General features: G+C 46.0%; 1 protein-coding gene across 5 annotated transcripts in view; it reads left to right on the forward strand.

The window, feature by feature from the left end:
* The window catches only part of GRIA3 (glutamate ionotropic receptor AMPA type subunit 3), a 156,620-nt gene that overhangs the window by 137,362 nt on the left and 4,990 nt on the right, over positions 1-14,268 (forward strand). For 2 of the 5 annotated variants that reach the window (XR_012624607.1, XM_074835241.1), the window contains one exon: positions 13,422-13,536. The exons of the other annotated variants lie outside the window; for them this stretch is intronic. Coding sequence is in view for 1 of the 2 variants with exons in the window: in XM_074835241.1 (XP_074691342.1) it covers positions 13,422-13,536 (115 nt within the window). In the remaining variant the exon portion in view is untranslated. The remainder of the gene's footprint in view (positions 1-13,421; positions 13,537-14,268) is intronic. 5 annotated transcript variants of the gene reach the window in all.

A 14,268-nucleotide genomic window follows, 5' to 3' on the forward strand; every position in this document is an offset into this window, starting at 1 on the left:
GTAATTTAAGACTAAAGAGATTGTGCTGTTTTAACAAGATTGTTTTAAAGGCCTTGGCTGACATATGTCTCATTTTCAGTGCTACCGGTATATGCCAGCGCTGGTGTGGAGCAGAGGGTGCCAGTCTGCCCTGCAGTATCTTGGCTGTCGGTACTGCCCTGGCGAAGGGAGTTACCCCATTTCGGTAGTGGTCTTTATTTAAGAAGTCTGAAGGGGAACGTGCTCCATCCATACGTAATTTGTCTGTGATGCATGTCAGTACATGTGGGCTGACTTGGCTGGTGCAGACATCCTGGTATGTGCATCAAAATTTGTTCACTTAGCTCTCCTAAATGAGTGTGAATTTAGTTTCATCCATTGGATTCATGGCAAAATTATACCGTCTTCAAATTCTCTTATACATGTGAGCTGAGTTCTTAATCATGAGAGAATGCAAAATAGCAGTTATAAAAAAAACATATTCCAGGGAATATGTTACAGTGTATTATGAGTTTGGAAACTAATTATTTTGTTTATTATACAGTCCTATCATCTCAGAGCTGAGTGATGGCTGAATAGGAATTTAACAAGAAATAGACAAAAAGGGATGCAGACGGCAGTGGCAGGCTGAGTGACTTAAGTGAAACTAATTATTCAGTTGCATAGGAACAATTTTCTGCTAAAATGAATTTCTGTAGTTCTGCTGTTGATACATTTCTTGTATTCTTATACCTTCACGGTAACATTTAAGGACAACCAACACAGAAGGAGAATGTTTGAATGCAGCATCTCGCCAACTTCACATGCCAAGATTCCTTGCTAATTATTTGACTTAATTTCTTTAATATATTCTTTTTTAGGCTGATATCTCTTTTGGAGTACATCTGTGAAATGACATGCGATGTAATACTACTTCAATTTTCAGTTGTTTCTTTTTAATCGTAGGATTACTTTTCTGGCATGCTAGTTGAGTTCTGCCCTCAGAGCCATGCTCCATAAAGCATCACATTCCCAAACCCTTCTGAGCTGTGAGTGTGGCCATTAACAGATGGGATTTGTTCCCCCATTTCTCTGTGCTATTTTGCTTTGATACATTTTCAGCACAGCCGTTAGCATTTGCAGCATAATTTTTTTAAGTGGCATATTTTTAGAAGAAATCTGTTATGCATTATTTTAGATGATACCTGACATCTAGAGAGCACCATTGCCAAACGTGTTGTGCTTTAAAGAGAACATTTGGGGAAATGGCTATCTTAAAAAGAAGCAGCACAATTTATTTGAGCAATTTGTTTGAAATTATGTTCATCAGCATGAATTTACTTGCCACTCATTCTATAGGCCTGGGTTATGAGCTGGAAAAAGATAAAATGGCTGGTCAGAGCCAGTGATAGTAGCACAGAGCTAATTCATGATCAGAGCTAGGAAAGTAATATGAAATTATTGCATTGTGCAAATTAGTGACAAAGCAAAATAATACTTGAAAAGGAAGACATCAGAATATTTGTTTAATTGACAGCTATTACTTTATAGCATATTAGGAAATAATACTGTGTATGTTTTGTGCCAATAATGAAGTCTTAATGCTCTAGGAGTTCATCAGAGCATCTCACTTAGAGCATTGCCAAGAAGGGCAGAGAGCCTGCTCTGGTTTGCAGAAATGTCTGTGCTGTTTTGCAGATTGTTTGAGGGTATTTTCCTGGGAATGTAACTAGGAGACTCCGAACGAGAATTTGGGATGAGCAGGTTGCCCAGGCTGGGAAGGAGCTGTTGGAGTCAGGGCTGGCATCTAAGAAATGAGAACCATTTTGTTTTGCCTGTGTAACCTTTAGTGTTGTGGGGACTAGCTGTTCTGCCCTGACGAAGCTGGATCTGAGTGTACAAGGAAACATGCTTGTGCCGTGTTAATGCAGTAGAGCTGGGCCTCGTGCAGTGACACTACATCCTGCCTTTACGGCTGCAAGAAATCTTAGAGAAAGACTTGTGACTCATGCACTCATTTTGATAATACCTGTGGTGCTTAATAGTTAATTTCCATAAATTGCTTGCATGAGTCATTCATTTATCCTGCATTGTAGGCATCAGTGTGGGAAAAGCCAAGGCAGAGCTCCTTGGGACTGAAAAAGGAAAACCAGCAGCTTGAAGTGGGGCTCCCAGCAGCAGGAGCAGGGCCCTCCCTTTGAACATCTCCCTGGGGGTCTGGGCTTGGCTGTTTCCTCTTTAATGGTAACTGCTGTCACTTAACGTACAACGGGAAAAGTAAATGCCTTTCTTCTTCTTCTTCAAAGTAATTCTAATGTTTCAGCATTGAGCTCACGTGGACACAGGCACTTGTGCTGCTCTGGTGGATTTCTCTGTGCTCGCCAGCACTGTAATCATGGCTCGGACACCTCTAGCTTTATACAAGCAACGTAGCTGTTCTTTGAATATCTTGTGTAGCCTTTGGACTAAGCAGCACCTACCTGCAGCCTGCTGAAGAGCCTGAGAGCAGGAGTCGCAGAAGAAGCCATCCCAGAAGGAAAATAAATCATAGAAGACGGGGGGAATAATGGATGTGTCTAGAGGCAAGAGAAAGAGAAGGTGAGGGGATAGCCCACACACAAGGTAAGTTGAGTCTCTTGCTCGTATCCATCCAGGTTAGAAAGGATCCAGGCAATGACAGGAAAGATCCATGTTGTAGGTTTGAGTGTGACATTAAGCATCTGCCCTCCCTTATTACGCCTCCCTGTTTGGGTAGCTCTTCCTCTCACCCCCTCACCACATCTGTACCTCAAGTCTCAGACACCGCTGTAAATGAACTACAGTGACTTGATACGGCTTGTGTTTCCTAATCCAATAGGCATGTATTATTGCATTAGCACTTGGCATTTCTATTAAATTATGATCCTGTTAGTACAGAGTTTAATTTGTTTGAGCCACATTTATGAAACGTACAAATACACTTTCCTAGAGACAGTTGCTGCTTCCAAACACAGGCTGCAAACTCTCTGTGAAGAGTGGAGGAACCTGCAGTCTCAGCTGGTAACACATCTGGCTCCGTGCAAGTGTATTTGGAATGTGTGTAGATGATACGATAGCATCGTGCATCTGTGTATGTCTTCCACGTTGCAGCAAATACAGGATCAGTTAAAACACCTGAATTTAAAATGCGTACTGCAAGGAGAAACCCTGCAGATTCCACAAGGATACAGTGGTTGCTCCAACCTGCCTCTAAAAGAAAAGGCAAGAAACCTTGAAATGACCAAAAGAACACTGTTTATGGAAAAACACAGTAATGAAGACTAGAACAAAGTTCTGTTATGGAGAATTATTGCAGCTATTAAATACTCAGCTGTAACTAAAAAACCCCATCCCCTGATAGGTCGTTTGCATAGAATTCAAATGGCCATTGCAAAACCTGTGTGCAGCACCCTTTGCAGAGCCTCTCCTTTCCAGGCATTTGCCATCAGAGCAGAACCGAAAGCCGGTGTGCCTGTGCAGGGGTCACTGATGCCCTTCGAAGAGAAACAATCCTCACAGGTGACGCACCCTGTCAGTACAGCAGGAGAAGCCACTGCCTGTCTCCACTGCCCACAGTGGCTGGCTCTGTTGCTGGCAATATCACAGCACGAACAAATTTTAAAAACTACTTTGTGTGCTATTTCATAGATTTTTGTCACCCCATGACACCGTTCAGTACCAACAGGCACAAAAGAGGTGAAATGTGCAGTGACCTCCTGAAGGAGGGTCCCAGCCCAGCTGTCGGTGATGGCCACAGACGAGCCCAGGGCCAGCGCTGGCAGCTGGGGAGCTGCAGTTCTGGGGTGCTGCTCACTGGCACCCGGGACCTTGGCACCTCCAGCAATGGGAACTGCTTCTGGCTCTGCTATTGAGGAAAATCAATGTCCTCCTGCTGGGGGATTTATCTCTCTGCCCTATGCCTCTGAGCACTATCCCAGCCATCAACACATAGTGTATTTCTTATGTGGCTGGGGGATATATGGGGCTTGAGGTGCTGAGTTTTAATCTTCTAATTTTGAAAGCTCTTTGTCTTTTCAAACTAGATGGCTTTTGCTTTTATCCCTGCCTATGCCCATCCATAAAGCATTTCAGTCCCTCAAATATTAAATCTTGTAGATGTGCAACTGCTGGTAACCCAGGGCAGGGAAAAAATGGTGCAGGTCTGAAATGGCAGCAAAGAGCAACCAAGTTTTCATTTCTTAAAGAAGAAATGCCTGGTGCTTTCTCCATGAATATTAAATGTTGGGTGTGAAATACAGGAGATCAATTTTGAGAAGAAGGTAACAAATAGGAATAGTGAGTGTCCATATGTTTTTATTCCCGTATTTTCAGGGCTCTGTTCACTCCTGCTTGAAGTACCAGGTAACTGTAGTCTTTAAACAAACATAGTGGGTTTTAATACTGAACCCATACCCATCCGAAATCTTCCCATCCCTCATGCGTGAGTGCATAGCAAAACATGAAGCTGTGGTATGGAGACACTGCTAAACTGGTAAATTATGACAGGCAGGTACATTTGATCTCGGAAAGAGCAGAGCACTTGGACAATGCATTCACCCGCAGGTTTTGTATCTAGTCAGAAGTTATTTCAGTAACAAGATCTGACAAAAAGTCCATTCAATAGTTACAGATCAGGCTGGGATTTGTAGAGCTTGGGGGAATAAAGTGCCTTATTTGATTTAGATGGGTCTTTAACCTCAAGCAATGTCCTCTAGAGAATAATGCTGGATTTGGTATCTCTTCCTGGATTGTTTCTATCTTTACATTTTAATGATACCAAGATGGTTGTTAGTGAGATTTTTATGGTATCCTGTCAAATTAAGCAGAGTACCCGGGCTTGATTTCTGCATTTGTCAGCGCCTGGTGCTGACGTGTGCCCACGCAGGCCGGCTCAAGGATGTGTAGCTTTGAGGGGTTTCTCTGCGTGGATGCGTGGGGCTGAAATCTCGGTGCAAAGCAATGGTGCAGTTGTTCAAGTTCATTCTCCCTGTCCCCTTCAGATATTTACCTCTCAGAGCATGGTGAAGGTGACACTTCCCACATGACCGCAACAAGCTTCCCACTCTGCTTTCCCTGAAGTTAGTGGAGATTTGCCAGTGATGCCAACAGGAACAATTATTTCAGTGCTTTCACTAGTTTTACCCTAAAGGATTTTAGGAAGCATTTTGAATTTAAAAAATGCTTGTTTGTTTGTGCCTTAGTGCACTTGCCTTTCCTCTGACACTATGAGGTGGATTTTAGAAATCCAAGCATTTAACGTCTAAACTCTTTGACATTACAACATTGTTAGTTGGGTTGTGCTGACATCAGCAATCCCAGGGATGCTCCAGCCAGCAAGGACAGCTTTGGTCATAAGAAACAAGAGAAAAACAATTCCTGCTGCAGAGGTGAGAGTGCTCTAAATATGTCAGATTTCTAAAATAAAGGGATTAGGTAAAAATAACAGGCATTAACAATAAAACAAGTCAAAAATCACTTTGTAATGTACTAACCAAGACCTGGTACCACCGTGGACTTTCGCCTCCTTCACATCACTGGAGTTTGGATGGGAGGGTGAAGAGGCCTTTGCAGGGATGCAGCTCATGGTCTGACTGCACAGCTCGGCAAGGGCCACACACCGACTCGGAGGGAGGACATCACGCTTCATTAATCTTGCAATCTTCAGAGGGCCGGAATTGCCAGAAACCTCCTGTGGCTTTTTGTTGCTCTGATCCCACAAATCAGCAATAAACGTGGCCTAGCCAGATATTAGACCAGATTTACAGCTGTTCCGCGCCCGTGCGGTGTGACACAGCCGGAGCCCAGGGGTGTCTTTGGCGCTGTGATTTTGCCTCCCCTGACATACCCAAATGGCCAGTGCCAGGGTACATTAAAACGCAAACAGCTTTGCTGTAAATACCGCATCCCTAGTGATGCGCGCCTGCATTTCCACATCACTTCTCCAACCAGAGTTATTTGCCATCTGATGTTGTACTGCTGGGAAATAATGAAAAAGGGCATGTTAGTGACCACGCAGGATCTCGTGTTGTGGCAGATGCAGTAATAAGTACATGGGGAAGTCGCATCTCTGGCATTTTAGCCAGACCTGTTAGCAATGGACAAGGCTTCTGCTGGCCGTGTTTACCATATGTTTGGACCCAGCATCCATCTGCCTTGTGAGAAGGATCCCCGTTGCCACTGGTTTTAAATTTGTTAGATTCATCACTGAGTGAACTCTGTCCCTGGGTGAGATGGCACACATCCCTCCCCGGTGCCACTGGGGACACAGACGTCCTGCCTGGGTAGCACTGCAGAAGCCACTGAGCCCTCCTGTGCGGGGCCTGCTCATAAGAGCAGTGGAGCTGCATGGTTGGAGCTCTTGGCCAGCAGTTGGCATCCTCCAGAGCTGGCCAGGCAGCCAGGCATCCCTCCCTGGGCTGGAACACTGATCAGCTCTTCTGCAGCTTCTTCTCTGCTATCCTGAGCCTCAGCCCTGGGCACAAGCGGAGAAAGGACATTTTCAAGATCAGAGAGGAGCTCTCACTGCTGATGTTATTCTGGTCTTCCTTCAAGCTCGTGGGTGATTTCTTCACCCTCTACCCCCAAAAAAGCTACGTTTGGACTCTCAAGATGCTGCAAGCAATAGTGCTGAGAAAATGCCACACTGTACCCTGTACCCCAGATATTCTACAGAACATCAGAAACCAGCTGATGATTGGGTGGAGGAACACCTACAGTTTGTAAAACCAGTGTGGTGAAAGGTGCCAGACCACAGGCAGCCTCACTGCCTGAGAGATTCAGTGCAACCCATGCACATCCCACCCCATCCTGCATAACTCTGAGGAAGCCCTTTAAGTAGTACTTTGGAGAGCCTTTACTTATTACGCCTTTTCTCTGCAGTTCCATTTTCTGAAAGATTGCATCTAAAAATTCTAAATTCATTCTGAGCAATGGTTCATCTGGTTTGAGGGAACAGTGTGCTGTCTGCCATGTTCATTTGCTCTCCTTGGCAATGATCATTTTTGGGTATAACATTTATATTACATCCATTAGAGCATAGAATGGGATGTGAATTATCCAAAGCTGTTCCAATCACCACTTAAATCTTTATTGATTGCAAGTAATAAACATAACTACGGTGTTGCTGAGACTTTATGCCACTCAAACACTGGTTACATGCAGCCAACGAAAGTCTAGAGATTATTGAGTGAGATTTTTGAGTCCCAAAGTGACTTTTTCTCCTAAAACTCACCTGTTGTGGTCACCAGCTCTTTCTCTGTATCGCCTGCAACTTGTGAGGACCAACCCCAACACCCAAAGCTGCTAGCATCCATACATCTCATCGCTTGTTCCTGGAAAATGGCCCTTTATTGGCAAGATTGGGATGTTCTTTTCATAAATTAACAGCACTTTTCCAAGAAGCTGCTCAGATCTCCGCAGTCCGAATTTGTTCAGGGAAGGGTCCTGCTTGCAGCATCAGCACATAAACACAGTGGCCAGTAACTGGAATCAGGTTGCCAAAAGAGCAGCCTGGCCAGGTTTTGCAGTTGTATGTGAGGCTTCAGCTTGCTGGGTCTCTTTCTTAAGCCGGTAGAAGTTAGAGTGATGGCACTAGGTAAAATATCTGTTTGGGGATTACCTACTTTTTATAGGTGCTAATGAAATCATGAAAATGAGCCTAAAAGGTCATTAATCAAATGAAAAATCTGTTATGATTTATAATTTGAGAGGTGCAGAAGTTGTATCCTCTCACATTTGGGACTGATAAAGAACTATTTCTTTGATGATTAATTTACTTTTCTTCTACTTCAAACTTCTTCTGGCCAGAAAGAAATATTACAATGCCACCAGTTTTCTCAATGGAGATAAAAATTACTGCAACTAACCTGAAATAGGTGCCGTGGTGAGAGGAGGCAGGGCAAGAAGTCCCTCGGGGTGAGGGTGTCTCAAAGAGAAGTAAGAAGAGAGCAGATGGCCTCTGCATCATCGTGTTCCCTCTTTTCCATAGTAATGGCATGGATGGAAAATAGGCAATAATGAAATAGAAATGTCATAGATGCTCTACAAAGAGCATATCGCAGCTCTCTCTTCTGAGGGATGATCTCATGCGTCGGCATGGTGAACATACTCAGCCTGGAAGCAATGCCGTATTTTATGCAAGACCAACCTTCCTGACAAAGAAGTGCTGTAGCGATTCCTGGATTTGAAGGGAGAGGTGGCCAGGATTTTTAAACTGAACCCAAAGCTTTGGGGACCTAGTTCAGGGGTGACATTTTAATGAGTGAATGCATGCTGTTTCTCAAAAATCAGTTCACTCAGCATCGTCTTGTCACCTGGAGCCACCAGCAACAAGGGGTACAGCAGGACTTCTGGGGCTGGCATCCTGAGCCAAGAGGGGCTGAAATGCAGCAGGGAGGAGGCCCCAGGGCCACACAGCAAAGGGAAGAGGAGCTGGGTCCCTTTCAGATGGTGTCATGTTGCGTTTGGAAAAAGACTGGCACAGCTTGTTTTCTAGCAGTAACTGATGGCTGAAGAGGGGAAGGTAATGCTGCCAGCACCCGAGCGGGATCTTCTACCAGGGGAGCAGAGAAACCAAACTGCTGAAACACCAATAAAACCCACCTCTGTCCCAGGTGTAAAATCATGTTTGCAGAAGACTCCAATAAAGTGAAGCCTGTGAGAATAGATGGGCACTGATCTTCATAAAGTCATGCCTCTCTTAAATAAATTAACCATAGCAAATGGCTTAATTTGCCACTGGGGGCAATACTATTCAGTATGAGGCTCCTGGTACCGTTTCTCTAGACTCAAGTCTTCCCATCATTTATAGATGTCAGTAAAAAAAAGTCTTAGTGGGGTTTGGTAAAGCTGTCCAACAGATCAAACTTCATGTGGTTAAGCCTGGATCAGCCAAACCTACTACATCTGGATGAAAAGCACAAGAAAACAAACAAAAAAATCCTTCCATTGTGGTGAGGAAGAAAAACACTGCAAGTTTCTGCCCAAGAATACCATCTTACAACATCCAAAACCCTGACATCCTGATCCTAATTACCTCAGCTCGTTTTCTTGGGTGTGCAGAGCGCAACAAGAGAGCACAAGCTCTCAAACCTCTGAACATTTTACTTTGATAAAAGCAACAAAACTACTAGAGAGCTGGACTGGAAACCACACAGGGAAGGTGAAAAAGAATCCCATCATAAATTAAAGGCAGAGGAAAAACAGCTGAAGCCACCCGGGAAAGGGCTGAGGACCTCATAGGATATCCTGTACAGCCCAACAAGAGCAATCCAATTAAAAAAGCATCTGGAAAGCACAAAATTATCCCAGGAAAAAGATGAGGAAATGGAAGTCTTTTTTGAGAGAGGCCCAGAAACTGAGCAAATGATCCTCTGAGCTGGTTTTGGGGTGGTGCAGCTGGCCAGGGAGGCAGGTGGGTGGCTGGCACACAGCCTTCCCATGGGACCCAGACACGTCATTTAGTCTTTCCGTTCCTCTGCCTCTAAGGCAATTTAAAAAAATCCCCCCTCAAACAAACAGTGCCAGGGCAAGCTATGATAAATCCTCTTCCTACAGCTAATGGCCCTCGCTCCCAGAAGAGCCCTACGCTTCTCTGTGTAATAGCTAACAAAACACTTTACAAGTTGATAGCCTTCGACCTGCCAGCATGGGCAGGGTGCTGGCGCTGCCCAAGGGCCTTTTTTGGGATGGGCTGCGTTGCAAGCTGAGGTGCAGTGTGGAGGATTCACATTCAACATGCACTGCTGAGTGCTCGGCAAGAAAAATACCACGATCCAGACATGCCCTTCTGCACCTCTGTCGGGATCTCGGCCAAAGCCATGCCTGACTCTGACTATTAAATTGAACAAGGCTAGACAGCTACTCAGAGATGAGCAATCAGAAAATGTACCAGCGGCCAGGGTCACTTTTCAATATATTTAGTTATCTCGGGAATTTGGGAGCTGAAGAGTCCATCCTGCACCGGCTCACATTGCATCCCAGCAGGTAAAGCACTGAACTGGGGGCCACAGAGGTGTCACGCTTTCTCCCACCACAGGTCACTCAAATCCTGCTGCTTAGGGGAGCAGTTCATGCATTAAGAGGTCTTGGGATTAATTTCCTGGAAGCAGACAAAATTGTTCCTTGGGACTTTGATCAAACAAGCCTCATTTCATGCTCCACAAATTAGTGCCTTTTCTAGCACATTGAGAGGGTTTCTTCGCTCAGGTACACGCTGTTCATCCCAGTGCCCTGGCCAGCAAAATAGCAGAGCCGAGGGAGGCCGGGAGCTCACCCAGGCAAACCTCCAGGTCATCTGCGTGCTGGGCAGATGGGACAGGCTAAGGCTGGGGAACACAAGCACCAGCTACTGCTTCATGTCAGACTTTCCCCCCCCCCAGCCCCTCCTTTCATGACTTACCCATCTTGTAGCAGCCACCTGCAGTCAGCCCCCATGGCAGGCAGGATGGCTTACAGCCCCCCAGCACAGGAGCACCCTGGCACGGCGTCAGCTCCACCGGTCACTGGGCCTTAACCATGCAGCGGCTGCTCAGCACTTGTTCACCCATCTCACTTTGCTCCTCGCACCAGGACAGATGGACAGAGCAAATCACTGCTTTCCTCCCCAGGCTGAGGTACTGCAGTACCTCACCTGACAAATAGGGCCATGACAAACTATAGTAAAAACCCCAGTTTAGGCAAATTCCCATCTGTTTAGTTAAGATAATTTTAGTTTACTACTCTTTTTTTTTTCTTTTTGGTAGTTGCATGTGCACAATTAACTGCAATCTTGGCTTTGAAAAAAAATAAAGCACCCTAATTAGCATGTTAAGCCTCCTCATTTCCCAATACTGTATAATGTTGTGAAAGCTAATCTATAATGTATTGGATGTTATGCAAATTCTCTGTGCTCCATAGGGGGTTTATAAAGGCATGCAAATTAAAAATAGTGTTTGGAATAGGACTGGGGTGAGGGGAAAATTTGCACAATAAAATATGCAGATAGGAGAAAAGGTGTTTATAACCTTCTCCCTATTGTTCGTGTATTCTCAGCTGCACAATGCTTTTCAAAGCGAAGAGATGTATTGCATAAAATCTCTCCAGATTGGATAGTTTTTAAATTAAATTTAAAATGAGAGCACTGTTCTCTAAGCAATAATCCACACCACTCTTTCTTCTGGGGCTTGTAATGGGTAGGTAAAGGCACTCAGCTTTCACTGACTTGCATTGCAATCATTCACGGCTTCTTGTAGCGTATTTGCCTGGTTGTCACCGGGGTGCCTTGGCCAGGACCTGGCATAAAGCAATGGGGCAGGTGCATTACCTGCGGCACCCAGGGTGCTGCAGTATCTGTGGAGCGCTGATATTTTATAGCCCTACCTATAGGTGGATGCAAACATAGCTGCGATACAGCTGGCTTTTTACGATGCCGACGGCTCCTGATGGTGGGGCTCCGTGCCTGCTGCCAGGGCCGAGCCAGCAAACACGGTCTGTCTCCTGCGGGCTTGTCACCGCCGCCCGTCAGCTGTGTCCGGCTGCATGCATACAGCCTTCCCTGATTGATGCTTAATTAGATTACAGCTGCAGCTTAAAAATAGCCATTTTACAAAAATAAAGTCTTGGCTGATGTCAGACCAGCAGACCAGGAGGAGTGGTGCTGCCTCAGCCTGGCCAGCCGGCATCACTGCTGCTGGGACCAGGGACCAGCGGTTCTCCCCACCTCGATGGCTTTTCCCTGCTTTTGCCCTCCCCACAGGCCTCGGTAACGCCATGTTTGGTCACGTTGGTGCAGCCCATGGGGCATTCAGCTCAGGAGCTCTTGGACGTGCTCATTTTTCTCATGGTACCCCACAACCTGCCTGGGCTCAGCCAAGCGCAGCCTGTCCCAACCAAGCTGCCGCCTGCCCCCAGGGCAGCACCTTCAGCCCCCTCTCCTCCCGAAGCGTACATGCCACCTCCAAGGGCAGCACTTTTCAACACAGATCAGACAGGTCTCACAGCCGTCTTGGAGGCAGTTTCTCGGCAGATGAGGGAACAGGGCTTTTCTTCACCAGCTGCTTCTTCCAGTGTCTATCCACCCCAGGCGTGGCAGGGCTCAGCCGCTCCTGCTGCTTGAGGCATGTGGACAGTTCCCTAAATGTTGCCATGTAATTAAGCTTGTAATTAAGGTGTTTTGTATAGGTTGTGCTGCTCTTTCTCCTCAGTCTCTTCCACTCTGCAGAGAGTCTTGCACTTTGGGCAGGGGTGCGAGAAAGGCAGGCAGCAGCGAGCGCGAGAAGTGAGGCCAGTACAGGGGCAGACATGGGCTGAGCTCCTGCGTCTTCTCTCTGACAACAGGCGTGGATGGACCCACAGCGGGGGATGTTGAGGGCAGCCATGCCTGTGTCTGCCTGCAGTTATCGCATGCAAAGTGCCACTGCATCATTGAAGATTAGGACCCATCCCTTTCCTCCCCACTGTCTGCCCCGCACAGCCACGGAGCGGGCATCAAAGCTGTTCAAGCAGGAGCAGGAACTGAAGATGTCCCTAACGCAGGGAGCCTGTCTCATGGAAACAGACAGGAAAAACCCCAAGACATCCCACAAGGAGGAAATGGAAATGACAAAACTCAACTGAGGGCTCCTCAGGCACTGCTTTCTGACAGGGAAGGGATGGGCGAGCTCAGGTCCCCCTGGGCTTGTAGGCTCTTGGCAGCACCACAGTGTCAGCAGCTCCCTTCATCCTGCCAACATTTCCCACCCTGGGCACTTTCAGCCAGTGTTTCCACGTTCACTAATTTGTTTCATAAAGGTCTGCATTTGCTTATTTTCTGCTGCAGCTCCCTGGACCGTCGGAGTTGGAGATGCAGCAGCTCCAGGGGAGAGCAGCCGCCCGCGCGGTGCCTCCGAGCATGGTCCCGGCAGCGGCAGCTGCAGGAGCTGGAGAAGCCACCGCCGGCAGGGAAACAGCCGTGCCGGCCGGCAAAATCTCCCCTCGTGACATCCACCCCGGGGATTTTTGCTTTGCAGATGTGCACACACACACACACACACCCTGCCCCGGGTGCGGGGGGCTGCCCAGGGGCCTGGAGCCCCAAGTGCTGTTTTACTGTAGGAAGCCACAATTTCTCGTTTGTGGGGCTTGCTGTCTGTTAGTGCAATATGAGGGGTCCTGCTAGATCAAACCCACCATAAGCTGTAAAGCTACTGTGAATGCCTGTGATGGTACCAAACTGGGAAATTGGACTTGCTTTGTTTCTACTACCTTCATTTAACAGTGAGTGCCGATTACTCAAAGCGATATGGGCAGGACCTGGTAATAGCGTTGCTCTAGCGTTAACTTAAGGGGATGATCCAGTTGCCTGCAGTGTAAATACTTTGTGGCCAGGAACCCTGCTTTATCGCTTTGTATAGTTTTAAAGTAGTTTAAAGATTGAATAACATAAAATAACATAATATAATGTTATTTATGTTATTTCCCACGTGAAGAACTCCTGTAAACCTTGCAGTATTGAAACTCAGTGAACAAGGCATCTTAGACAAGCTGAAAAACAAATGGTGGTACGATAAGGGTGAATGTGGAGCCAAGGACTCCGGAAGTAAGGTCAGTCGCTGAAGGTCTTTTTGTACTGATTAGCAATCACATTTTGACCCACTGTTTGTTTATACAAAGAATGACTTTCAAAAGTTGATATTTACATTTTGAAGGTTGAAAGAAAAGAATAGAAAAAATAATTAAGTCTCTGAACATGACAGCATTTTTCTTTTTATGCAGTAACAGACTGTAGTTGTAAGTATGTTTTACTACTTGAGCATTTTGCTAGAAAAACATGGAAAGAGATGCCCCCAAAGTCTCCCAAGCTGGTATCTTCATTTAAATGTGCAAGTTTCAGCACAGTCAATGTGTATTATTCAGGCCAGCATCTTTTCTTATTTTTAGCTTGAAAAAACACATTTTTCTTTCAAAATTGTGACTTAGATTCTCTACATGTCAGTTTGGGAAACAGTCACATGCTTGCTAAGGGTGGACAGTTTCAGGACAGACCCATGATAAGGAAAAACACCCTTCCTGCCCTATTTCCCAATTCAGTTTGAAATTGGTTTGATTTAAAAAAACCAAAAAAATCTAGAAATACTATTGGTAATTCATTACATCAATATTGCATATTCTTTTTTATTCTGCTTTGAACCATTTTGCTGCTGTACTGCCCTGTCCCACACCAGCCATGCCGCAGGGCCAGCCAGCTTCCAGCAGCTCCTCGTGTAGGACCGCTGTAGACCCCAGTGGAGATCCCACCCCTGAGGTGACAGGTGGATCAACCCCATAGCTGCATAT

The sequence above is a fragment of the Strix aluco genome, chromosome 10, assembly GCF_031877795.1.
Source record: "Strix aluco isolate bStrAlu1 chromosome 10, bStrAlu1.hap1, whole genome shotgun sequence".
Lineage (NCBI taxonomy): Eukaryota > Metazoa > Chordata > Aves > Strigiformes > Strigidae > Strix > Strix aluco.